General features: G+C 38.4%; 1 protein-coding gene across 3 annotated transcripts in view; it reads left to right on the forward strand.

The window, feature by feature from the left end:
* LOC102296181 (serine/threonine-protein kinase ULK4) overlaps positions 1 to 25,919 on the forward strand; it is a 78,123-nt gene that overhangs the window by 5,832 nt on the left and 46,372 nt on the right. For all 3 annotated transcript variants that reach the window (XM_042215546.1, XM_005950097.3, XM_005950094.3), the window contains exons 2-9: positions 9,346 to 9,507; positions 10,158 to 10,343; positions 12,996 to 13,123; positions 22,692 to 22,825; positions 23,237 to 23,358; positions 23,654 to 23,710; positions 24,090 to 24,141; positions 24,672 to 24,766. In XM_042215546.1, coding sequence (XP_042071480.1) covers positions 9,346 to 9,507; positions 10,158 to 10,343; positions 12,996 to 13,123; positions 22,692 to 22,825; positions 23,237 to 23,358; positions 23,654 to 23,710; positions 24,090 to 24,141; positions 24,672 to 24,766 — 936 coding nt within the window. The remainder of the gene's footprint in view (positions 1 to 9,345; positions 9,508 to 10,157; positions 10,344 to 12,995; positions 13,124 to 22,691; positions 22,826 to 23,236; positions 23,359 to 23,653; positions 23,711 to 24,089; positions 24,142 to 24,671; positions 24,767 to 25,919) is intronic.

Here is a 25,919-nt window from a genome sequence, read left to right on the forward strand (position 1 = left end):
TGAATTGTGCTATACAAATAAACTTGCCTTGCCTTGCCTTGCCTTACTTTGCAAAAAATGAATAATCATCTTTTCAGTAATTCTGTTGTTGATTTTAACTGTGAGCACATGCTTTCTTTGATATGTAGCATTTCCAGCTTTCTGAATCCTTATTATGCTTCTTCTAAGGCCCTGTCAGGTATGGCTCTTGAGAAGACTAGACTTTCACAAGACACACTGTAAGACTTTTTTTTAAAGTCTCCTTTAACTGGAGGATCTGACTTCAAGTAGCTTTGGGAGAAATCATTAGCATAGAGGTTCTTTTGCTTATCCCAGTCTGGACCAAGAGATTTCTATGTTGTTGCTGGGATGAAGCTCATGTGCCAAGTTGAGATGGTGTCTCACTGAATTGTAAAACTGCCAAGGAAATGTGCATCTTCATGTTTTGTTTTTTTTTGGGGAAGGAAAGGAAACATTTTTGCTTCCTGTTTGACTGAAATCTCATGAAACTCACGATTGAAACTCACCACACCACAGTGGGTCTGATTGGTTTCGCTAATAGTTCTTTACATAATTATTAGGTAAAACATATGTTTGAGTTTTAGCAATGATGTACCGTTGGCTTCATTCGATCAAGTGGAGTTCAGAGCACTACTTCAGTTCATGCAATACTTAATTTTCTTTACAAAAAACCCCCAAAACTTTAATTAAATTAAATTATTTGCATGGTTATATTTATTTATTTTCAAGTTTTGGCAAAATTGGCAGAGATACCCAGCCAGTCAAATTTGGCACAAAGCTGTGAGATGAGAAGTAGTATCTTCAAATTTCCTTTTGTTGACATAAAGGTGAAGAAAATTGTATGATTTGACCATTTGGAGACGCTGCAACAAGCGTCCCCATAACATGCTTCCATCCAGGCTATTAACCGGATCAAGTTGCCTCAGTGACAGTGGCCTATTGAACCTCTTGCCCCCTCCTCAGTGCTTGCAGCTATATTTAATATGTACCGGTATGTTTTTCTTTTTTTTGTGACATATTGGTTTTCCCACCTAATCGGTCCTTTCCCACGTCTCTATTACTTGTGCATAAATTTTTTCTCCTGTCAGCTATTTTGTCCAAGTCAGCTTATAAGCCTTTGTTCCTCGATGTTTACCTGTTTGTCTACAAGCCTGTGTTTCTCTTTGGGGTGTTAGATGTGTAGTGTGCGAGGTCAGTAGACAATGTCTGCGTTGCTGCCATGGGGGCTTATTCAAAACCAGGTGCACTGGCTTCTAAAGGATTTTAAATGGAAAGAGAAACCACATGAAACGTGAAAAAGTGTGCTTAAACATGCACAAGATTTCAACTCAAGAAAGTGATTTAGTTTTTCTGATCTGCTTGTCTTTGTACTTCAGACTCAGCAGACAGGTGCAAACATGTTTGGATATAAATCTAATCCACTGATCAACATTTAAAGACAGGGTTTTATTGTTCAGTATCACCCCAGCCTTTGAACTCTTTCATTTGAATTTCTTGTTCTTTTTATTTTGCCAGGGGTTCAAAGCACATAAATCTTTCTGTGGAAAAAGGGAGATTTTTTTTTAAAGTTTAAACTACTTGCCATAAAGCCAGTTAGTCATATTGATTTCTGATGAAACCAATTGTTTCTATTTTTGGTAATTCTGAGTTTAAACCTTACAAACTTAAATTCTTATGCTTTGCTTTCCTGTTGCTTGTGTTAGATCTGGCCAATGCACTCCTGGAAAGCTGAATTAATCATCTTAACATTTTGTTTCTTTTATTTTTACAGTTATTATACTGCTATTATACTATAGATCAAAAGAAAACCTTTGGTCTAGCTTTGTAAGTTTTACCCGAGATCATGAATCTATTTTCCCAATAAACTCTGTAACCTCTTCTAAGGTCAGAATCAATTGTATTTTAATCTGTCAATGATTTGGAATTTGTGAAATGTTTTATTCATTTTTGTGCATTTTTACTTTTGGGGGGACAGGACAGTACAGTAGACAAGAAAGGGGGAGAGAAAGTAGGGGGAATGACACACAGGAAATAGCCTGGGGCAGACTTGAACCTGGGCCTCAGCAGGTGAGCCTTATGCCCTCTGGCATGTGGTTCACCTGTTCAACCAGTAAGCTACACTTTTTAATTTAACAATAACTAACAATAACTTAAGCAATAGCTGATAATGCTAGAAATATAATTAATATTAGTACATGTTTTGGAATTCAAAGCCCTGTATCTCTGATTTAGTCCAACACAGCAAAAGAGTATACCAGAATATACCAAACACATCCCTGGTGTCTGTAAACTAGAACAAGCAAAGAGCATTGTCTTGTCTTGTCAGCTGAGGTCATGAAGTGAAATTGCAGTGCTGTCATTCCAATTACCAGTATAATGACTCTGGCAGTTGCAACTTGATTCTGAATTTTAATAGCTCATAGAATTATTGATAGAATGAGGCTTAGTATACCACATTTTCCCAACCTAATTATTTCATCAGTTCCTTAACTCAGAACCAAGAAGTTGACATTTTTCTTTTTGAGTGAAATACTATGGCACACACTAAATTGTAACATATGCCTTTAGTAGTCTACCTATAATTGCATCTGTGGTCTCATGTGTTAGAGCATGGTGAATAGTTGATCCCCAGCCCCTCCACATGCCAAACTGTTGTTGGGCAAGATGTCAAGGTGGGGGCTAAATCTATCTTGAGTGCTGCTGTGTGTCCAATGGTGATGCAAGTCATAGTTTGTTACTGACAGATAGTGTTGGGAAGGTTACTTTTAAAATGTATTCCATTACAGAATACAGAATACATGCCCCAAAATGTATTCTGTAACGTATTCCGTTACGTTACTCAATGACAGTAACGTATTCTGAATACTTTGGATTACTTAATATATTATCATGCTTTTTACAACAACGTGAATGTACTATTGCTGTGTGATTTATTACTATTACTGAAGGTCCGCGACTCCGACCAATACGGCAGGGTCCCTATCGGCTCGTAGCCGAAAACTAGCTTTACTTTGTTGTGTGGGTCAACTTTACTTGCGAGAGACAGAGAGAGGCGTTGAAAGGCTGCTCCAACGGAACTTATTGTTTTCGGAGGAAAACACGAACACGGTGTACAGTCGAGTCTTAATAGCTTGGCTGAAGTATTTACCTGCTTCCAGCTCCCGTTTTTCCTCGATGACAACTCCTACCTTTCCACTCCCCTTTTTCTCCCTCCCTCCTCGCGCTCACAGACCCATAACGTGTATGGCAGTCCATTCTCTCTGCAACACGGACTACACTGCCCATGATGCTACATTCTTCAGAGCTATGCTTGTAGCATTCTCCCTGTTAGCTTAGCACAACAACAACAACAACGAAAAGGCGCTCTCTCACCTAGGAAACACAGTCGCAGAGAGAGAGAGAGAGCGTCGCCCTGTAACCATGGCAACCGTAGCGCTGCCGCCTGGAACAACAGAACGTAGCTGTCAAACAAAACCCAAACAGTCCTGACCCGCGACAAAATGAAACAGGAAAGTACCGCAGTGTAATCCATTTATTTCAACAAAGTAACTGTATTCTGAATACCAGCTTTTTAAACGGTAACTGTAACAGAATACAGTTACTCATATTTTGTATTTTAAATACGTAACGGCGGTACATGTATTCCGTTACTCCCCAACACTGCTGACAGAATATATCTGAGGTTACGTTTACAAATATGGATTAGCTTTACCTCTCTGTCTTGGAGCTACATATACAGCTGATGTTCTTTGAACAGCAGTTACCGCTGGAAGAATAAAGCAGTTAATCTGCTCCTCCTAGTGCTTGTAAAGACTGCAGTTGAAGTCATAACTCTCTGAGACTTCAGTCAGTTTCCAAACACCTTGTTGTGTTGCATGTGCCATACATATATTTTCAGTATATACCTAAAAAAAAAATACTAAAGGATTGAACTTCACCATGTAAATCGTAATAGTATTATTCATATCAGATAGTATTTAAGAAAATTGCTCACAAAACATTTTGTATCTTGGACATCAATACAAGCAGGCTTGATTGCATCTAAGCACAGTTTCTACAAATGCTGAGCTACTGTCTATTTGTAACTTCCAAATTCTCACCTTACTCTGCTGATCATTTATAAGTGTTACAATATTTGGCATCGCAAAATGCCTTAAGGGATTTTTTTCCCATTATTTTGTTTTTCTTTTAGGAGGCGTGATGCAAAAGTGATTTTAAATGGAGGGTGACGCCTCCTTTATATCTTCTGCTTGCCTCATGAAACTAAGTGGTGATGGGATGGTGATAAGTGGTGATATAGTTCCAGATTTTAAAATACATTAGGCTCGGCCACAGGTATAGCTCTGGTATATAGTTCTTACTCTACATTTGAAAAACAAATCCCTAGTATATCTTTTATTGTCTCACAAGTGGCAGTAGTAGCATTAAGGAGGGTGGATTACCTTGAAGAGTGCACAGTAAATTAACCCCCCACCAATATGCTGTCTGATCTTTGTGGAAGTCACAATTACAAAAGCAGTGTGATTACTCATTTAACATACAAAGCACTGTACTCCTCATGTCTTCACTGAACACATTGAGCTATTACTAACAGTACAGGCCTGAAAGGGGAAAATTAACTTTAGTCGGTGGTAGAACCTCCTTTAGCAGCAACAACCTCAATCAGACACTTCCTGTAGATATTTCCACAACAATGAGGAGGATCTTGGGGCCATTCCCATTACGGCCTGTCTTAGCTGAACAACCTTCATGTGCAGAAGATGTCAGTCAGTTAAAATCAGGGTACTGACTTTAGGTTAATGTCTAGTTGCATCATTTTGTTCTCACAATGCTCCATCCACCATGGTTCACAGTTGGGATGATATTTTGGTGATGGTGTGCATCTCCTTTTTTTTTCTTCTCCATACATGATGTTATACATTTTTGTCTCAGAGTATCAGCCTAGAGGTGTTTGGAAAAAAATGGAAAGCAGTGATTTGACAAACACTAGTTACTTTTGTGACTTTTTCTTATTTAAAACAATTTATTTATTTATTTATTTTGTTATAGGAGTTGGTGATATAGTCTTCTGATCTCATTTACCTAATTGAAACACCCAACTCTAAATAGCTTCTGGAGAAATTGTTTACAGAGTGGTTCATATTCCAGCCTGACCATCTTATGACTCCATATGTTCAAAGACATGACAAGTAAAAGTGTGTTTCTTTAGTTTAGTCTTGTTAATGCTTGTTAACCCTTTAAGCTCTTTTCTGAACAGTTTCCATCATATTACGGGCCTCTTTATACAGTGGGGCAAAAAAGTATTTAGTCAGCCACCGATTGTGCAAGTTCCCCCACCTAAAATGATGACAGAGGTCAGTAATTTGCACCAGAGGTACACTTCAACTGTGAGACACAGAATGTGAAAAAGAAATCCATGAATCCACATGGTAGGATTTGTAAAGAATTTATTCGTAAATCAGGGTGGAAAATAAGTATTTGGTCAATAACAAAAATACAACTCAATACTTTGTAACATAACCTTTGTTGGCAATAACAGAGGTCAAACGTTTACTATAGGTCTTTACCAGGTTTGCACACACAGTAGCTGGTATTTTGGCCCATTCCTCCATGCAGATCTTCTCGAGAGCAGTGATGTTGTGGGGCTGCCCCCGAGCAACACGGACTTCCAACTCCCGCCACAGATTTTCTATGGGGTTGAGGTCTGGAGACTGGCTAGGCCACTCCAGGACTTTCAAATGCTTCTTACGGAGCCACTCCTTTGTTGCCCGGGCGGTGTGTTTTGGATCATTGTCATGTTGGAAGACCCAGCCTCGTTTCATCTTCAAAGTTCTCACTGATGGAAGGAGGTTTTGGCTCAAAATCTCACGATACATGGCCCCATTCATTCTGTCCTTAACACGGATCAGTCGTCCTGTCCCCTTGGCAGAAAAACAGCCCCATAGCATGATGTTTCCACCCCCATGCTTCACAGTAGGTATGGTGTTCTTGGGATGCAACTCAGTATTCTTCTTCCTCCAAACACGACGAGTTGAGTTTATACCAAAAAGTTCTACTTTGGTTTCATCTGACCACATGACATTCTCCCAATCCTCTGCTGTATCATCCATGTGCTCTCTGGCAAACTTCAGACGGGCCTGGACATGCACTGGCTTCAGCAGCGGAACACGTCTGGCACTGCGGGATTTGATTCCCTGCCGTTGTAGTGTGTTACTGATGGTGACCTTTGTTACTTTGGTCCCAGCTCTCTGCAGGTCATTCACCAGGTCCCCCCGTGTGGTTCTGGGATCTTTGCTCACCGTTCTCATGATCATTTTGACCCCACGGGATGAGATCTTGCGTGGAGCCCCAGATCGAGGGAGATTATCAGTGGTCTTGTATGTCTTCCATTTTCTGATGATTGCTCCCACAGTTGATTTTTTTCTGCTAGGCAAGCTGCTTGCCTATTGTAGATTCACTCTTCCCAGTCTGGTGCAGGTCTACAATACTTTTCCTGGTGTGCTTCGAAAGCTCTTTGGTCTTGGCCATGGCGGAGTTTGGAGTCTGACTGTTTGAGGCTGTGGACAGGTGTCTTTTATACAGATGATGAGTTCAAACAGGTGCCATTCATACAGGTAACGAGTGGGGGACAGAAAAGCTTCTTACAGAAGACGTTACAGGTCTGTGAGTGCCAGAGATTTTCCTTGTTTGAGGTGACCAAATACTTATTTTCCACCATAATTTGCGAATAAATTCTTTACAAATCCTACCATGTGAATTCATGGATTTTTTTTTTCACATTCTGTCTCTCACAGTTGAAGTGTACCTCTGGTGCAAATGGTGCATCTCTGTCATCATTTTAAGTGGGGGAACTTGCACAATTGGTGGCTGACTAAATACTTTTTTGCCCCACTGTAGAACAAAATGAGCAAAAATATTTTTATTGGTCATATACCCAGATTATTGGAAAAACAATTGTAAAAATGTTACTTACTAATTTATTTGAGCTTACCTTTCTGGGAATGTAAAGTCTAACTAGAGCTATAAGGATAATATAATGAGAGTACTTATACTGGGAGACATTATAGTGCGAATGACTTACTCTTTTCTCTCTCTGCTGTATTTCTCTCTGCATCATAATGATGGAATTTCTTGCATTAGCAACTTGTTTCTTACCACATATAAGGATATCTCTCTCACTCTATCTCTCTCACTCTTTGTCTTTAACACCCCTCCTCTTCTCTGTGTAGTTCTTGGCAGGGCTACAGTCTATTAAACACACAGACAGTGGGTGCTCCCCCGTGGGCTCATTAGTGAGCTGGCCCGCACGGCCTGGGGAATGCTGGAACAGACCATTCTACTGGTTCCCGGAGGGGTGCCAGAGGATTCATTATGTCGTTGTTCAACATAGTCTCTTGGTGGTGAATAGTGCAATGTGATGTTCTATATTGGATTAATAGGTCATCTATTTAAGATATTAGTCTTGATTTTGTTTCCATATACTTGTTGTATGTTGTATGTGATGTATGACATAAAATAACCAAGGCTTGCAGCCTGATCACAGATGCTTTCTTCAATGTCACAGGTAAATGTGTCCACGAGAGAACAAACTTTTTAACACCTAAAATTACATTTTGCCATTTTGTGATGAACAGAAGCCAAATGATTTATCCTTTTTTTCAAGAGAGGATTAATACAAAATGTTGTTATTGTATTTTGGGACCAAAGGATATTCTTTGACACAGTCAGAGCACATTATGTAAAAACTTGCTTCAACTTAGGTCTAATGTGAACATCATTTCAAACTGACATGATATGAGTTCAGTTGTTTTTGAGGGAAAAAAATATTTTTTGTATCCAGTATCACTGTTATTGTTTCGACTTTGTCTTAAGTATCGCATTATTTATACTTACTTTATAAACAAAAGTGTTGACTTTGTGAACTGTACAACAGCTTTTAAGTATAAACTGATGTGTTTTTCAGAATTAACATAATACATTTCCAGAGTGAAATAAATGTTTCAGCTGTTCATATGAGCCTTTACCACAAAATATTATTAGCTGTTTTTGTATGAATAGGCTCTATCGTATCCCATATCTAGGGAGATTGCGTGTAAATGATGTAACACAGTGAAACACAATAATAACTTGACAGAGGCAATCACTTCTGTTCTACTTCCTGGCTTTCTCCACAATGACATTCCTGGAAAACTAATTTCCTCAGCGACAGACATTTCATTAGCCCATTGTCTGAACACTGACAACTATTCTCTACTGAAGCAAAGGTGTGTGGGCACATACAGTATACACATCGAATATGCACACAAACACGTTAATACACAAGTTCACTCATACATACGCACAACTTCGGTCTCCGTTTTGTACTGAGATGTCACTGAGAGCTAATCTAATTGTCAGTTTGTGATTTTATTACTTTTTTTGTACATCGTGGCCACATTTTTCAGTAATCGGGTTTTGGGTGTTGAATTTAACAATCAACCAGAAAATGCTGAACCCTTATCATTATAATATACTCTGCTATTAAGATGCACACCAGTATGAAAGCTTAGCTTTACACATGTGTGACCTTCACCAGTTGATTGTGCTGGCACACAAATTGCTTCTAGCACAGGCAGTAGTAAAACAACAACTTTTTCTTTCTGTATTGTCTCTGTTTATGTATCTAAGTGTTTCTGCTTGGTATTCTTTGTCTTTGCTGAAGGACAACTGTTGAGGTTTTTGTCACTAGCCTGTTATTATAAGTGTAGTTGGTAGTGTAGTCAGTGCCACCTGTAGTGTAGTGTAGTGTAGTCAGTGGGAGACTGCGGCACCCACGGTGTGGGACGGAGAGATTTCGCAGGTCTTTCCTCCCCACTGCTGTCAGACTCCATAATAAAGACTTTAACTGATCAAACACACACATCCATACATATGCAATAATACTAAGTGCAATAATCCTTTCTGTCATCGTTGTATTTTTACTCAGTTGTATATAGTATTTGTATTCTATTTTTATCTTATTGTATATTTATTTTATTTTATTCTACTGTATATAGTATTTTATTTTATTCTATTCTGTACAGTTGTGTACTGTATTTATTCTTATTGTATTCTAATTTTTGCCTCATAACTTTTGCACTGTCCACTTCCTGCTGTGACAAAACAAATTTCCCACGTGTGGGACTAATAAAGGTTATCTTATCTTATCTTATCTTATCTTATCTTATCTTATCTTAATTTGATCATTTTACTATATGCTACATACTTAAATTATACATTACCTCGTCTAGTCCCAGTGCGGTTAGCTGATCTCTATGTCAGAGTTGATATACATGATTTAGAAATACATTTATGTTTGTCTTTCAGGATGACACTACAGTTCATCATATGGCAGCAAAAGCAATAGAGAACATATCAACAGTGCTGTCTGGTCCCTCCCATCACCTGGTCACCACAGAGATAGGCGCCGCCCTGTGGTACCTGTTCACTCACTCCACTGTGGAGGCTGTCAGAGTCACTGCTATTTCTGTAAGCTCACATATATAAAGATATATCATAGATGTAAAGCTAACTTTGTAAGAGCTATAAAGATATAGTAAAAAAAAAAGTGATTAATACTAGTTGACTTTGAATAATTCAAGCTGATTTCACAAACTTATTTGCACCAGCTGTATATATTACACAAAGTTAAAGCAGCCAAATGTGCTTGACTGACTGAATTTCTTGTATTGCTGTTATAGTCTGCTAAAAAATAATTAATTCTGATGCGATTCTCCTAGTGAACCACAAGTAATGAATATCAACTACTTTATTATGATGCGTCACAAACCACATACTTTCTGAAACTATACCAACTTTCTCTACCCACTTTATTATGATGGACTGTGTATTAATTCAGGCCATGTTAAGCATTAGATATCCCACATCACCCACTGTCAGGCTTTGAACCATATTAATGTTTTTCTGAATGACACAGTCATTTGTTATTCCATAATATGTATCACTGGACACTTCTTCCTTCACTAATGGCAAGGAATTTCAGTGCTATGTTACAGAGGAGCGTACATTATCTCTCGGTGTGTGTGTGTGTGTGTGTGTGTGTGTGTGTGTGTGTGTGTGTGTGTGTGTGTGTGTGTGTGTGTGTGTGTGTGTGTGTGTATCTTTTTCTGTTTTTCCAGTCTCTTTCTAGGCTAACCCGGGTGGTCCCAGCAATCTTCCTATCAGTAATTGACACCTGTGGTCCAGCAGCCATCTTGGAGGGCATAGGGGGTGCAGGAGCCCGGGTCCAGCAGCACCTGCTCACTGCTGTGGCCGCTGCCTTGCTCACCTCATGCACTCAAACACACCGTGTAACACAGAACAGGGTATGTGTATCACTTGTGTAACACGTCCGGCTACGCGTATAAACCACAGCATTAGGTACACCGGTTAACGGCTTCTTAACACAAATATTTAATTTGATAGTCACATGGCAACACGTCTGTACAGTTAGGCATGTAAACCTAAAAAAATATGAACAGCACGGTGGCTGGCACTGTTGCCTCACAGCAAGAAGGTCCTGGGTTCATCTCCAACATCTGGCTGGGGCCTTTCTGTGTGGAATTTTCATGTTTTCCCTGGGTGAATGATTTGCAAATCTCATAAAGTTGTATTTTATTGAGAATAAAACAAAGAAGACTTATTAACTGTTTAATCTGAGAACACACCACACCACAGAACAGTTTGCCTCAGTCCAGTTTAAATGAGCTTTGGCTCACAGAAGGTGGTGGATCATGTTCACTGCTTCTTTGCATGACAGAGCTTTAACCTGCACTTGTTGATGACACGGTGAACTGTGGTTCTGGAAGTGTTCCTGAGACCATGCAGTTATTTCCATGAGAGAGAACTGTATTGGGCATGAAGAGCACCATCCAATATTGATTTTCAGCCTTGTCTCTTAGACATAGAGATTTTTTCCAATTCTCAGAAGCCTTTGATGATATTATGTACTGGAGTTGATGAGCTAATCACAATATTTGGAATTGTACAACTTGTGGAACATTTTCAGAATAATTTTCCACAATTTGTAGATCCAGTGTTTTGAGTAGAGTAAAGTAGGAATTTGGCGTAAACAATGTGAAAGAATGTTTTTTGGTGTAATGGTGTAGAGCGTATTTTCTTGGTTCACTATATAAACTCTATATAAATCAGTGCCACAAACAATGAAAGCATTTCTGAATGTAAGAATGTGTCTAACCTATTATTAGCGAGGTGTACCTAATAAAGTATTGGGTGAGTGTATATTTTAATGTATAGCAACAAAAAAAGTGTGTCTCAGAAACCTAGACACAAACAACCATTGTGGTAAAATTGCTAGAGCATTATTTGACAGATGATTTGGTGGTAACATCACTACAAGGAAAGCGTTGATTTTTAGTTCATGTGAGGAATGTCTCTAATTAGAGAGTTTTACACAGTGGCTGAGGGATACAAACACTCCTGGATAACTACACAACAACACCAAGAACAAACGAAACTGGCCTTCTCAGATTCCTAACGTCTTCACGCTGTTTTTACCACTCTCTTTCTCTCTTCCACACAGTTCATGAACTGATGCTGAACTGTTCATGAACTAATTTGTCAGGAATTGCTTATTTAATTTTTCATAAGACAGTCCATCAAGTGTGTATGTGATGTGCTAATCTTGGTAAGGCAGAGGAGCTGAAATTGATTTGAAGGTTTTAACTTGAAGTCTAGCAATGGTAATTGACTCTGAACTGAATTTATTTGCATTGAGTATTTCCAATTTAACACCAGAATACAAACTTAGTACTTCAGCTCTGCTCTAATTATACAATGATATGCATTCACCCTCCAATCCCCTCCCCCCCACACTTTCCCTTGGCACAAGGACAGACAGACCAAGAGTTTGTTTACACAGAACTCTGTTAGTGTGTGTGTGTATGTGTACATGCATGTGAGTGAGTGACTGTGTGTGTGTGTGTGTGTGTGTGTACACTCAAGCAGAAGCGTTAATTTGTTGAGTGTGTCAGTATCTAGGCTAATTGGCTGAATGAACATGCTGTAGCCTTCTACTTCAGCAAAGCATTATGGGTAGTGGGGTGGGACTTATCAGCAAGGCACACACTACTGGGCTTTTGAAATTAATTAACTTAGTGTGTAACTCCATAAACACACATGTATACACATGCTTTCTCATTGCTGAGACACACACACACACACACACACACACACACATTCAGTGGTGCTGGTGATTATGATAATGGTAATGAAGGGTGGTCAGTCAAAATGTTTTCCAACCAGTTACTGCTACTGAGTGAATAGTTGTTGTAGCTGTAGGCATGCGAGTTTGTGTATGTGTGTCTAGTCTGGGCTGATTAATTTTTAGCTTGTTATACGTACATTTTCGGGAAAAAAAATTTAAGAAATGAACATGTTATTAGTTTGGATATTTTTCTCTTTTCTGTTGATTTCTGTTTCTTGTGATAAGGTGATATTAGGACAGCAAAGTACTTTTTTCTCTTTAAACTTTAAATTTACCAGAGTACTTATGTTACCAAATTAACATTTTCAATTTCAATTTGTTCTTAGCAATATTAAAATCTGTAAACTTTTTTGACTATATATGATTTTGTCTTAATTACAAAGCTTAGTTTTGTTTTGGTTTGAGGGGGTTTTGGCAGCAGCAGAATAATTAGCAGTTGCACACCACCAAAAACACACTGTAGTAACACAGTACTTTGTCTGCTGTTAATTTGTCTGTGTGTGTGTAGCTTCAGAATGAGCATTAATTGAAGTAAAAAAAAACAGACAGAAATTGTTGCGTTCAGCTTTTTTTTGTTTCTTTACATCTTACAGAGCATCTGATCTTTTTTGGAAACCTGGTTGCAATTCATAGAATAGTAGATGTGTCTAGGACCATATTTTCCCATAATCCTACACAAACACACAATACTAGCTATGTTGCCAGAGGATGTAATCTGTTTGAGGAATAATTTTAATTTCCTTGCTTTTAGGATTTGGTTTTGAAAGTGCTGCGTTGTCTAGAGAGTCCGTCTACGATAACAAGAGCCAAAGCATTACTACTGCTTCTTCTGCTCATACAAGACAACAGACACACACTGCTTTACTGCTGTCAAAACAGGTAAATAAACATACAGTACACATCCACATGCCAACAGTGTACACACGTACCAACAATATGTACTCGTGTAAAAACAGGTAATCATAATATACATATTGTTTTATCTGACCATGTGAGCAACTGCTACAAAGTATGATGTGTGTGGTTGAATCTCATGAGTCAGGTCTTTATAAACAGCTCTATGAGCCACATTGCTAGATGAAACAATTAGAAAGTAATGTGTGTGACCTTCCCAGTAGTAGCTTTGAAAAAGACGTTAACTAGATGCAATCATGGTGCAATTTTGAATAATAATTCAGTTTTGTCAATTAAAGAATCATTGTTTTTAATGAATTGTATTGCAACACACTAATAACACATTAATCTTGTTTCGGGTAGTGAGATTGCTTTCTTAACTTACCACATTTCACTGTGCACCCTGCAACTGTCTAACTGTACTGAGATTCAGACCAGTGAAACTCATACTTAACTCCTCTCAGTCTGTCAGACCACTGGCTAATTAGTTTCTCTGGAATGTAGTTGCCAGTGTTCACACATAGACTGAGCTGTCAGAGAACAAACAAGTAGCATTTGTGAAATCCATTTCAGGGTGGGATTGCCCTTTAATTATTTAGCTGTAGCTTTCAGTATGAGAGTGTGTTCTCATACCGATCCTCACCACAGCTAAAACGAAATTCCCTTTTCAGTATACTTTGTGGGTTGGCAAATACAAGATTGTGTTTTGGTTTTGCAATGTAATAATGTTCACTTGGAAGAAACTATTGTATGTACAACAGTTAGCTTAACACCTATTTAAGTAGATAGACTATGTATTACTCCAGCCAAGTTGGTTCCAATGTTATAACAGCTGGCTGACTGCACAGGAAGCAAAATGGTACATGCCACAGAATTTGTTTCAGTTTTAGAGCATTTCATGTTTTCTAGGCAATAAACTCAATTCAAGGTCCACAAAAAACTTTCTTTCTTTTTTTTTTGCATCTTCAAGAGACTTCAGACCACATAATAAGTTTCAGGCTGACTGACAGATGTGATAGACCCCTCCTAAATATATTGCCCTTCACCAGCAGATCATATCATGAATACATTTACATCATACATTTTCTAAATGCTCGATTTGTGTTTGCCTAAAAAGAAAAGATGGATTCAGTGTGGTGGGCCAGAGGTTTGTTTCACAAAAATGCCTAACCAGTCATTGTTAACTCCCCTGGTGTTGTCTTCATTTTACCTTTCTCCTCCACTCCACTTCTCTCCAGATGTGCTGAAACTGCCAGCGAAATGCAGTATAGACTATCATAAGCACATTAAGTGCACATAAATCAGGCAAGTTTGCTAATATATTCTGTTTTTCCTCCTTTGGTTGCTGTAGAGCAGGGGTGTCAAACTCAAATACACAGTGGGCCAAAATTCAAAACTGGATCAAAGTCGCGGGCTAACGTTAATATTTATTGAAATATATTTATTCCTCCAGATATAAGAATGAATCTTTTCTGGACTCAAACACGTTTTGCTGAAAAACTGAATATGGAACAAGCAAAGCTTAATACTAAGCAATATAAATATTAGCTGTATAATACCAGTAGGCCAGCTCTAATAGTAATTTGGTATGGCTTCGCGGGCCAAATGTAATTGGGCCAGAGTTTGACACCTATGCTGTAGAGGGAAAAACTGCATGTAATACTTAACTATTACTCAACTCATTAAACCCATGGAAACTTTAAGTCAACAAATCTTACCTTTCATGCATGTATTCATGTATCCGTTCATTCATCTGTGTAAGATTTCCTTTATGTAGCACAGAAACTGTGGGAATTAGATTACAAATGTATTTACCCTGCACCTCAAATTTATGATGCTTTATGCTATTGGAACTGTAAATTGATTATTAACTGATCATCTTGTGTTTATCAACACACTGTGCAATGCTATGAATGTGAATAGCTCATTTAATTACATGCATGGTCATTATATATATGGTTGCTAGAAAAACATTTTGGAAGGATTTAGAATTATTAAGATATCTATACTGAATAATCATGCAGTGTGGTCTGCCCTATAATTTAGTACATTCCAGCGCAATCTGCCTAGACTAAAAACCCGCAACCAGTTATACTTAATATCCTCCTCAATTAAGTGTATTGAATAATCTCCATGTAAGCTGGAAAGTACCCTTGGTACTTTAGAAAAAATGTGTGTTTAGTAAAATTAAATGTATTTGTTCATTAGTGAAAGCAACTAATTTCAAATATTTCCTCTAGGTGCTTTTGAGTTTTCCACAACAATTGGTTTGAGATATTTCTGGGTTGTATAGATTGCACAGCCCATTTTAGGTTATGCCACAACAGGCTATGATGCCCACGTGGCCATTAATGATTAATTTTCTTTTCCCATTAAGGTATGGATTTCCTTTTTATGCTCTGTGGTCTTTTACTTGTTGCTTCACCTAACCCCTCCTAACCAGTACATGATGGATTGCTGCCCTGACCTGCTCCTGTAAGCTTTTTGGTACAATTTTCAGCATATTGTTCCCTCAGTGATTGCAAAGTGCCCAGGCCAATCCACAATGCTGCTTCCATCATGCTTCACAGCTGTAGTTTTTCTCTGCAGTGTTGTTCTTCCTCTGATCTAATAATGAAAAACAGATGAGGCTTGTTTGTCTTATTGTAGACTCAGGAACACTCAGATTTTTAGTAGTGCTTTTGCATTCTCTTTCAGCTTTGTACATCTGTATAGTTCTTCTGAGGTCCTGTAAAAATTGCCCACACCAACCATTTGTTATTGAAAAGAGTAGACTTTGCAAGTTAATCATATGTATGCCTATTTATATGGAGGAGCACCTCTTTGCTTCCTATTTCATCAATTTATTCAAACATCTGAAATCTGTGTTTGTCTGTGGTTTTGATTTGACTGAAGGTCGGACCGTATTTTGTGAGTAATAAATGCAGAAAAAATAAGCATATTATTAAATATTTAATGTAGTTTTGTTATTTTACCCTGTTACACAAATAAAGCTGAAAATAGTGTGTTATACTACACTCATATACAGGGAGTGCAGAATTATTAGGCAAGTTGTATTTTTGAGGAATAATTTTATTATTGAACAACAACCATGTTCTCAATGAACCCAAAAAACTCATTAATATCAAAGCTGAATGTTTTTGGAAGTAGTTTTTAGTTTGTTTTTAGTTTTAGCTATTTTAGGGGGATATCTGTGTGTGCAGGTGACTATTACTGTGCATAATTATTAGGCAACTTAACAAAAAACAAATATATACCCATTTCAATTATTTATTTTTACCAGTGAAACCAATATAACATCTCCACATTCACAAATATACATTTCTGACATTCAAAAACAAAACAAAAACAAATCAGCGACCAATATAGCCACCTTTCTTTGCAAGGACACTCAAAAGCCTGCCATCCATGGATTCTGTCAGTGTTTTGATCTGTTCACCATCAACATTGCGTGCAGCAGCAACCACAGCCTCCCAGACACTGTTCAGAGAGGTGTACTGTTTTCCCTCCTTGTAAATCTCACATTTGATGATGGACCACAGGTTCTCAATGGGGTTCAGATCAGGTGAACAAGGAGGCCATGTCATTAGTTTTTCTTCTTTTATACCCTTTCTTGCCAGCCACACTGTGGAGTACTTGGACGCGTGTGATGGAGCATTGTCCTGCATGAAAATCATGTTTTTCTTGAAGGATGCAGACTTCTTCCTGTACCACTGCTTGAAGAAGGTGTCTTCCAGAAACTGGCAGTAGGACTGGGAGTTGAGCTTGACTCCATCCTCAACCCGAAAAGGCCCCACAAGCTCATCTTTGATGATACCAGCCCAAACCAGTACTCCACCTCCACCTTGCTGGCGTCTGAGTCGGACTGGAGCTCTCTGCCCTTTACCAATCCAGCCACGGGCCCATCCATCTGGCCCATCAAGACTCACTCTCATTTCATCAGTCCATAAAACCTTAGAAAAACCAGTCTTGAGATATTTCTTGGCCCAGTCTTGACGTTTCAGCTTGTGTGTCTTGTTCAGTGGTGGTCGTCTTTCAGCCTTTCTTACCTTGGCCATGTCTCTGAGTATTGCACACCTTGTGCTTTTGGGCACTCCAGTGATGTTGCAGCTCTGAAATATGGCCAAACTGGTGGCAAGTGGCATCTTGGCAGCTGCACGCTTGACTTTTCTCAGTTCATGGGCAGTTATTTTGCGCCTTGGTTTTTCCACACGCTTCTTGCGACCCTGTTGACTATTTTGAATGAAACGCTTGATTGTTCGATGATCACGCTTCAGAAGCTTTGCAATTTTGAGACTGCTGCATCCCTCTGCAAGATATCTCACTATTTTTGACTTTTCTGAGCCTGTCAAGTCCTTCTTTTGACCCATTTTGCCAAAGGAAAGGAAGTTGCCTAATAATTATGCACACCTGATATAGGGTGTTGATGTCATTAGACCACACCCCTTCTCATTACAGAGATGCACATCACCTAATATGCTTAATTGGTAGTAGGCTTTCGAGCCTATACAGCTTGGAGTAAGACAACATGCATGAAGAGGATGATGTGGACAAAATACTCATTTGCCTAATAATTCTGCACTCCCTGTATACATCAATGATTTGGTTTTTGATCCAAACTTTGGCTATAATTGACATAGTTTGTGCAAGAAAAGATGAGCCGGATGTGAGGAATAAAAGTTTTGGAATTGGATCTGGTATAGTGTGAGGAAATCCTGGAAAGCAAAACATAAAATTTCCCTCAGGGTGGAAAATAAAGCAGCATTTCCTTCTAAAATGCTGCTTTAAATATGTTGTTTTCAATTTTTAAATTGGCAGTGGCATGAATCTCTTTCAATGCATTTAATTTTTTATTTGCTTTTAGGCCCAAATGTTCCAGCACATTGGATTCTGCTATATTAATTGCCTTAACACAGTAGCAACTGAAGTATAAACATCTATATACTTGAGGATATAGTCGGTGTTCTCTGGAAATAATCAGTAACAGAAAGTGTAAATGAAGAACCATGATTACTTAGGATCGTTTCTGTTTGACCATTCACTCTGACATAAACACAGGGCCAGAACATCAATTGCAACCCTGAACACAGCTTACAATGACTGTTAAGGAAGTTAATGTGATTTTTTTACCTCTTGCTTTCTCTTCATGTTTTCCCTCTGCCTGTTTCTTTTCTCTCCCTTCCAGTGTCCCCACACACACATACGCATTTACATTCTTTATTTCTTTCCTCGCACTTGCTCTCCCTCTCTTAGCTGAGTTAGAGCTGTCAGAGTTGACCTGTCTGTCTCTCTCCCACTGAGCACTCTGCATGATTCAACCGTATACAGAGACACACATCTTTTCCCCAGTCCTATTCTTTCCCAGGCACGTTGTGTTTAATTAGCTTCTCAGTAGCATGAAAATTGCTTCTGTTTTTGTTTTGTTTTTTTGGTCTCTGAGATAAAATTGCATGGGTCTTATTGAGAAAGTGTCAAGATTGTCATTGAGAGTGGAAAGTGATGGCTTTCAGCAGTGGAGAGGCATATGTACACAAAGCTGGGTCAGTGGTGTGTGTGTGTGTGCTTTGTGAGTCTCCCACAGCGACTAACAGTGAGGCGGCAGGTTTGTGTCTCTTTATGAAGCAATCTGGAAAATGGCTGCAAGAAAAGGTTGCAAGTTGGTTGATCCACTACTTTGATCCAGCTGAAATACCTCAAAAACTACTTTACAGTAGGTCCAAATCCTCTCATGGGATGCAAGATGAAAATATGCTTAGGCTGTGTTCCTGATTTTATTTTAGTTTCTAAGTCACAAACCTTCATGATTGCATCAGTTATAGACCCTGAGCCCCTTCTTGTTTGCAGTGGTGATGGACAGGTTGTCAGATGAGATCAGGCAGGAGTCTCCATGGACTATGATGTCTACAGATGGCATTGTAATCTGTAGTGAGAGTAGGGAGCAGCTGGAAGAGAGCCTGGAGAGGTGGAGGTATGATCTGGAGAAAAAAGAAATGAAAGTCAGTAGAAACAAAACAGAATACGTGTGTGTGAATGAGAGTGAGACAGATGGAAAGGTAAAATTGCAAGAAATGGAGATGGCAAAGGTAGACGATTTTAAATACCTGTGTTCAACCACCCAAAGGACAATGCGCAAGAGAGGTGAAGAAGAGAGTGCAGGGAGGGTGTAGTGGGTGGAGACGATTGTCAGTGGTCATTTGTGAAAGACAGAGACCAGCAAGAGTGAAAGGGAAGGTTTACAAGTTGGTAGTGAGACCTGCTATCATGTATGGTTTGGAGATAGTGATACTGGTAAAAAGACAGGAGGCAGAGTTGAAGATGCTAACAATTTTATTGGGAGTGACCACAATGGACAAAGTCAAAAATTAGTTTATCAGAGGGACAGCTCAGGTGGAGCACTTTGGAGAAAAAGAGAGTCGAGGATGACATGAGGAAGGATCTTAGAGAGAAACCGATGGGTGTAGTAAAGGAGGATGTGCAGATGGTTGGTGCGACAGTGGAAGATGGTAGGAATAGGGTGAGATGGAGGCAGATGGATACACCCTGATGACCCCAAAAGAGTGCAGCCAATAGAAGAAATCGGCAAAGACCTTCATGGAACAGAATGTTTTTTTTCCAAAGATTTATTTATTGCTTTTCCAAAAGTATTTTAAACAAGGAAGACAGAGAAAAATAAAATGAAATGAAATAAAGGAGAAAATGAATAAAAATTGAGTGTGTAATAATAATAATGCATGCTCATCATGTATAGACGGTGTGCGTAAACACACAGATACAGATATATGCACTCACCCATGGAGATATACCCATATATTGTTTAAAAAAACACCACACAAAAACAAGGGAACAGACAGTGCTCAAAGACCAGGTACAACACAGTGAGACATTAGGTTTAAGTTCGTTACTTCAGGGTTTTTGGCGGGAGTTTAGTCCAAGGAGTTCAAGTTAGTTAGAAAGGCATCCGACAAAACGGCTGCAGCAATGAGCTGTGTCCTCTTCCGTTTCAGTCCATCTAATTTCACATCTCCATCTCCTGCCCTTCCATTGAACAGTCCAGCATAAGCTCCCCAGGTTCTCTTCAAAAATCACAGCAACACGTCTCCCGTACAAGTTAAATGGGTACAGCCATATCTGTTCACTGTCGGTCATCTCCTCACATTCCAAAAACGACCAAAAATTTCCCCACATCTTTTTAAAGGAAGCATGTTTACCCTTAATCACAGATGTAAGTTTTTCCAAACAAGGGATTTCGACAATGTCAAAAGCCAAGTTCTCAAGTGTGGTCTAGTAATGGATCTCCATGATTTGGCTATGCTATATTTTGCCTGTAACAGAAGTAGATTGTAGTTTTTTGGTGAACTTTGCTCAGCTGGCTTTCAGTGGGGAAAATCCCTAGGATACATAATTTAGGACACGGATTCAGCTTAACACTTGTAATACGCGCAATGACATCTGAAACTTCTTTCCAAAACTTTTGAATTTCTGAACATTCCCATAGGCAATGCATCAGTGTGCCTTTATCCCCACATTTAACACATATGTCTGGAGTTTTAGGGTCAAATTTGTTTAACAATGTTGGGGTGACATATGTTCTCATTAGCCATTTATACTGGATTCGTTTAAATTGGGTGTTTATAGATTGTGTTTGGGCTTTCAAGCAGACTTTTTGCCATTCCTCTGTGGTTATTCTACACTTTAAGTCTTGACACCATGCAAGTCTGTGTTTTTTTTCTGAGAACGTTTGAGAGCCGTCTCTGAGGTTGCTATAAAAGCAGGATATTAAGCCCTTCTTCAGCTGATGGTTTATTGCTATGTCCTCTAATGAGGTAAGAGTGGGCAGTGTTAGGGATTTTTAAGTGTTTGAAATAAAGCTTCTGATTTGAAGAAAAGTTTAGTTGGAATGCCAAATTTCCGTGTCAAGTCATTAAAGCACATTAGGGTGTCCTTGTCAAATAGGTCTGCAACTTTGCACAAGCCTCTGGCAGCCCACATTTTAAAACCCAAATCTTTCTAACTGGGTTCAAAGGTCTTATTACCCCAGATAGGCGAGAACTGGGTAGTGCTGGTGTCTCATTTTTAAACTTAAGTGCATCGAACCAGACACGAATGGTATTTTTAACAAACGGATTCAATGTATCTTTCATCAAATCTTTATATTTTGCTGAGTACAGGCAAGAACTGAGCGGTAAGGGGGTGCTTGTCCTTTCTAAATTTACCCAGGATGAGGTTGTCGTTAAAATCCAGCAAAAAGCTGTAGAGAGTTGGGCAGCCCAGTAGTACCATTTGAGGTTTGGAATACCCAGACCTCCCCTATCATACGGAAGATACATTAACAATAGGCGTAGTTCGGCTCGTCTGTTATTCCAAATGAATGGAGTGAATATTGTTCTTGCCTTAGTGAAGAAGTCATCTGGAGGGCTGAGAGGAATGGCTTGGAAGAGAAAGAAATTTTGAGAGAGTGTTCATCTTAAGAATGTTTATGCGTCCAATCAGAGAGATTCATTTTGGTTTATTTCTTCTTTACTGTGCATCACCAGTCCTAGTTCTCCATTATAATTGTTAAATGTGAGACTTAAAAATGCTATTAACACTTTGTTGTTATTAATGGTTTGGTTTTGCACAACAAGAATAACCCTGCGCAGATGAAATAATATATAATTTTTTTAATGACATTACATCATGACAATGACATTGACAGTAAGAAAAATTCAGTTAAAACAAAATTAGAATAATGATATAAAAATAGGATTGCATTAACATGTCTGCTTCTTTCAGAGATTTAACTTTGGTCGTACCAACCAGGCTAAAATTTATATAAAATTTATAAATAATTAAACTTAATAAGTAATCTGAAGGTCTTTCTCAGTTGCCAGGCTCAAGGTTGCAATGCTTTGCACTAAACAAAAATAATGTAACAATAAATGAAGTAATTAATCTCAAGAAATGCACTGGACAACAGGTTAACAGTTAACTATTTCTTGTTCTATATAGTTGTAAACCATGGATGATCATCTTTTATGGAACAACGTGAGAAAAAAATGCAGAATTTTTAATCCACGGTCCCCTGCATCATTGCCACTCTAAAGCTTCGAACCCCTCTGAATTTCTCCATTTATTTTCTGTTTATTTTCTGTGTGCGTGTGTGTGCGTATGTGTGCGTGTATGTGTGCATGCGTGAGATGATATACGTAAGCATGTGTTTATGTGCTGGTAATGAATATGAGTTAGTGGTGGTAACCTTCTCTCCCTGCTCAGAATTTGTAAAGAGAAAATTATTGATTACTGTTCAGTACACACACTCTGATGAGAATAAATATGCTCTTAAATTGTGTGTGTCATGGACTTCTTGCCCCCTTATTTTGTACCCTATCAAAATTTTACTGCTGTGCATTAAAATTTGTGTGCATTCATGTTCTTGTTAATGGGTCTGTCTCACTTAATCATGCTGCTGAACAACTAATAATGTATGGAGCAGACGAAAGACCGGTAACCATTAAACACACTTGATGTATCTGCAATGTTACATAGAGGGCTGAAAATATTTCTTTCTGTCTAGACTTGTGATATACCTGGAGAGAGACCTCCGCAAAGCCACTCCTCTCAGAGAGAACCTCAGCCAATCAGGATACTTGTCTCAGTGTCTCAATTTACTGATTGCATATCTGAGCAGCACCGCACCAGTGATTATGGGTACACACACAAATACACACACTACTGTATGATTATCCATCTGCCATTTGTGTTTTCACCTCCATGTGTACAGAAATTTGTAAATCAGTTCATTTGACATGCTGATTTTTTTGATTTCCCTTACCATTACTACATCTGAGATCTTTTTTAAATCTGACATCTACAAAATTCATTGTCAGGTTACTATGGAAACTTGATTTGTTTCTGGTTCTTGTGCTAGAAGAAAAAATGTGATACTTAGGAAAAATAGACGCATATATTTGTAGGGTTTAAGACGCCAGAGAAATTTACCAGTATATAATATAATATAGTATATGATATATAATATATCTTAATAAAGATAGATGATAGCCACCTTCTTAAATTCCTTCTCATCTGTTTGCAACTCCTTGCCTTGTCTCCTTTCTTTAGAGGATGTTCTGTGTACCCTCAGAGGAGTGATTGGGAGAAGACACCCAACTACTGCTCAAAGTAAACAACTCAAACAAACTTTGCCTACTTTGTCCATAGTGCTGGACCTTGTTTCATCCCAGGTAAATGGAGCAAAATTACTTCTCCACAGTGTTTGGTTTTAAAACCTTTAGCAGTTTCTCACATAGATTTTCTCATAAATGACAAACAGCAGTTCTTATTTTTGAACACAGAGTTTTCATTTATTTAGTACATGGCACTAAAAGGAAAGTCAGGAGGCTTTCCAAAATAGTCAATAATAAAAACGCGGCAGACCTAAATCATCACCTCCCTCCCTGCTTGTTTTGTAACACTCTCAGTTGTCACCTGATCACATTATCTTGACTTACCTTTGTAAAATGTTCTGTCTCCTCACAGGTCTTTAGATCTCACATTGTAGCAGGACAGTTTCTGGCTCAAATTGGGTTGCTGTTGGTAAGTGTTTGGTAACCAGTCATAAATTGACACATTATCTGTCTCCACATGCTAAAGGCAAATAATAAAACTAACAGATAGGGTGAAGTTAAATTTTTAGTTGATCACATTTTGTTACTCTAACAAGGAGACATGTTGATTATATATATTTTTTCAATTATAGAATAAATAAAATTAACCTAAATTATTTTAAAGCCAGCAGTGTAGTTACAGTTTTACAAATTGCAGAGACTGGTGGTGCCTTTCTCTCTTACTGTCAGTACTGAAATTCTTAAAACATCTCTGACATTCACACAACTAACTTTTTATAAGGAAAACTTTGAATGTTTGACAGTTTCAAAGCAAAACTCACATCAAGTTTTTAAATATCTCTTGACAGAACTTCATTGCCTCAGTAGAGTCCAATGAAACAAATCTGGCTAGTGCTATGGGTGAGTATCTTTACAGGTATGAATACTTTATCACTGGATATCAACCCCTGCCATATCTGCAGTAGTATTCCTTTTCACATGATTAGTCTGTGATACTGTGATTCTACAGAGCTTCATGTACTGCATTGTTTGTTAAAGTTGCACAGTGTGTTTGCTTAACTTGCCAGGTTAAATGAAGGATAAAAGAATAAATAACGTAGTTAAAATGATTATTATAAATTCGAGCTTATCTTACAAGTCAATATTGAATTGTATTGACATGGAGACGGTAAGGAGAGAGTCAGATACAGCACTTGAAGACAGCTATGACACTGAATTACAAATGCCTGCCAACAAGGCAAGCTGCGGTGTGGGCTCAGCCAGTCTTCAAGCACCTGAATCAAGTGCTGTGATAAAGTGCCGCGCTCGAAGGCCATGTTATCAGCAAATCACAAACAGAATATATGCCTATCCTTAAAAGGTATTCAGTTATGGGTCAGTTTTTATTGAGAACATGAGTATTTGTATTATTATGTTTGATTCTTCTTTAGGTACAGCAATATGTGAAGATTTAATTAGAACATCTCTGTCCATCGTGGAAGTACTGAGCCAGCACCATGCACTCATCAGTCCATATCATAGTGATGTAAGTATCTGTGGAAGAAAATATGCAACTCTATATCCCATTAAATGAATGGTTGAGTGTGCATTTGTTGTAGGTTTTTGACTGGCTACCTGTCTGACTGACTGGCTGTCTGCTGATAGTTTAGTACACCGATATAGGACAGGTATCTTGTGATATTCAACAAATGTCAGTACATTTCCTCTGACGGGACGTTGGAGACAACCTGTCATCATCCTGTTATTCTGTATTTCTGCAACTGTCAGATTTTCAGCATTGATTTTCCCCTTCTCTCATTTAGAAAAAAACGTAATATGCAAGTTGCTTTGCTAGGATAGAATGAATCTCTGTAGACTTTGTCAATAATATGAATTGGACTGTGGTATGTTTACTGTGTGTCTTCCAGTCTACTAAACCTGTCTATTAGTGATCATAGGACAGAGGGTTAGCATGTGGACTATTAGGAGAGACACTAATCAACTATTGAACCGACAGACCTCGTGTGTGTGTGTGTGTGCGCGTGAAAGAGAGAGAGATGTTGATGGGATGGGACAATGAGATTGTGTTTAATGACTATTGATGTATGGAAGTGGAAAACAGCAGCAGGAAGCTGACAGGATGGAGAGAGAGAAAAAAAGAAAAGACTTGAGGAACTGGGGATAGGAGCAAAAAGCAAGGCTGTGGATACTGATAGTCAATAACACAGGAAGACACTTTAATTACCCACAGCCAACTCAGATTAGCTTTAATTGTCCTCTGGACAAGGACACACGCTCATTTTTGACTTTGTTTACGTTTCTAATTTCTTGTCACAGTTTGAAGCTAGTTTGCAGTTAGTTTTGCCTCCACAACTGCTCTTTTGTTAAAACAGATTTTATGTGATGTGGAAAATGACATTTTAAATTGCTGTGCAGACCTTTAAAAAAACTCTCATACCATAACTGAATACTGTTTGAAAATACTTGGGAATGATGTTTTGCCTTGAATGTGCATTTGAAAGATCACTTCATTACTTTTTTTGTTAGACTGTTTAAAAATTAATAGAAAAATAGTTTTCACTAAAAGACTGCAACATAATTTTAAAATACATTTTAAATAGCTACACAACACACAGCTGTACAGTACACAGCAGTTAGTAACAATCAGGTACGATTGTTGTTGAAACCAGCTGTTGTTT

This window comes from Haplochromis burtoni, unplaced genomic scaffold (assembly GCF_018398535.1).
Source record: "Haplochromis burtoni strain Fernald_Lab_line unplaced genomic scaffold, NCSU_Asbu1 Contig_751, whole genome shotgun sequence".
Taxonomy (NCBI): domain Eukaryota; kingdom Metazoa; phylum Chordata; class Actinopteri; order Cichliformes; family Cichlidae; genus Haplochromis; species Haplochromis burtoni.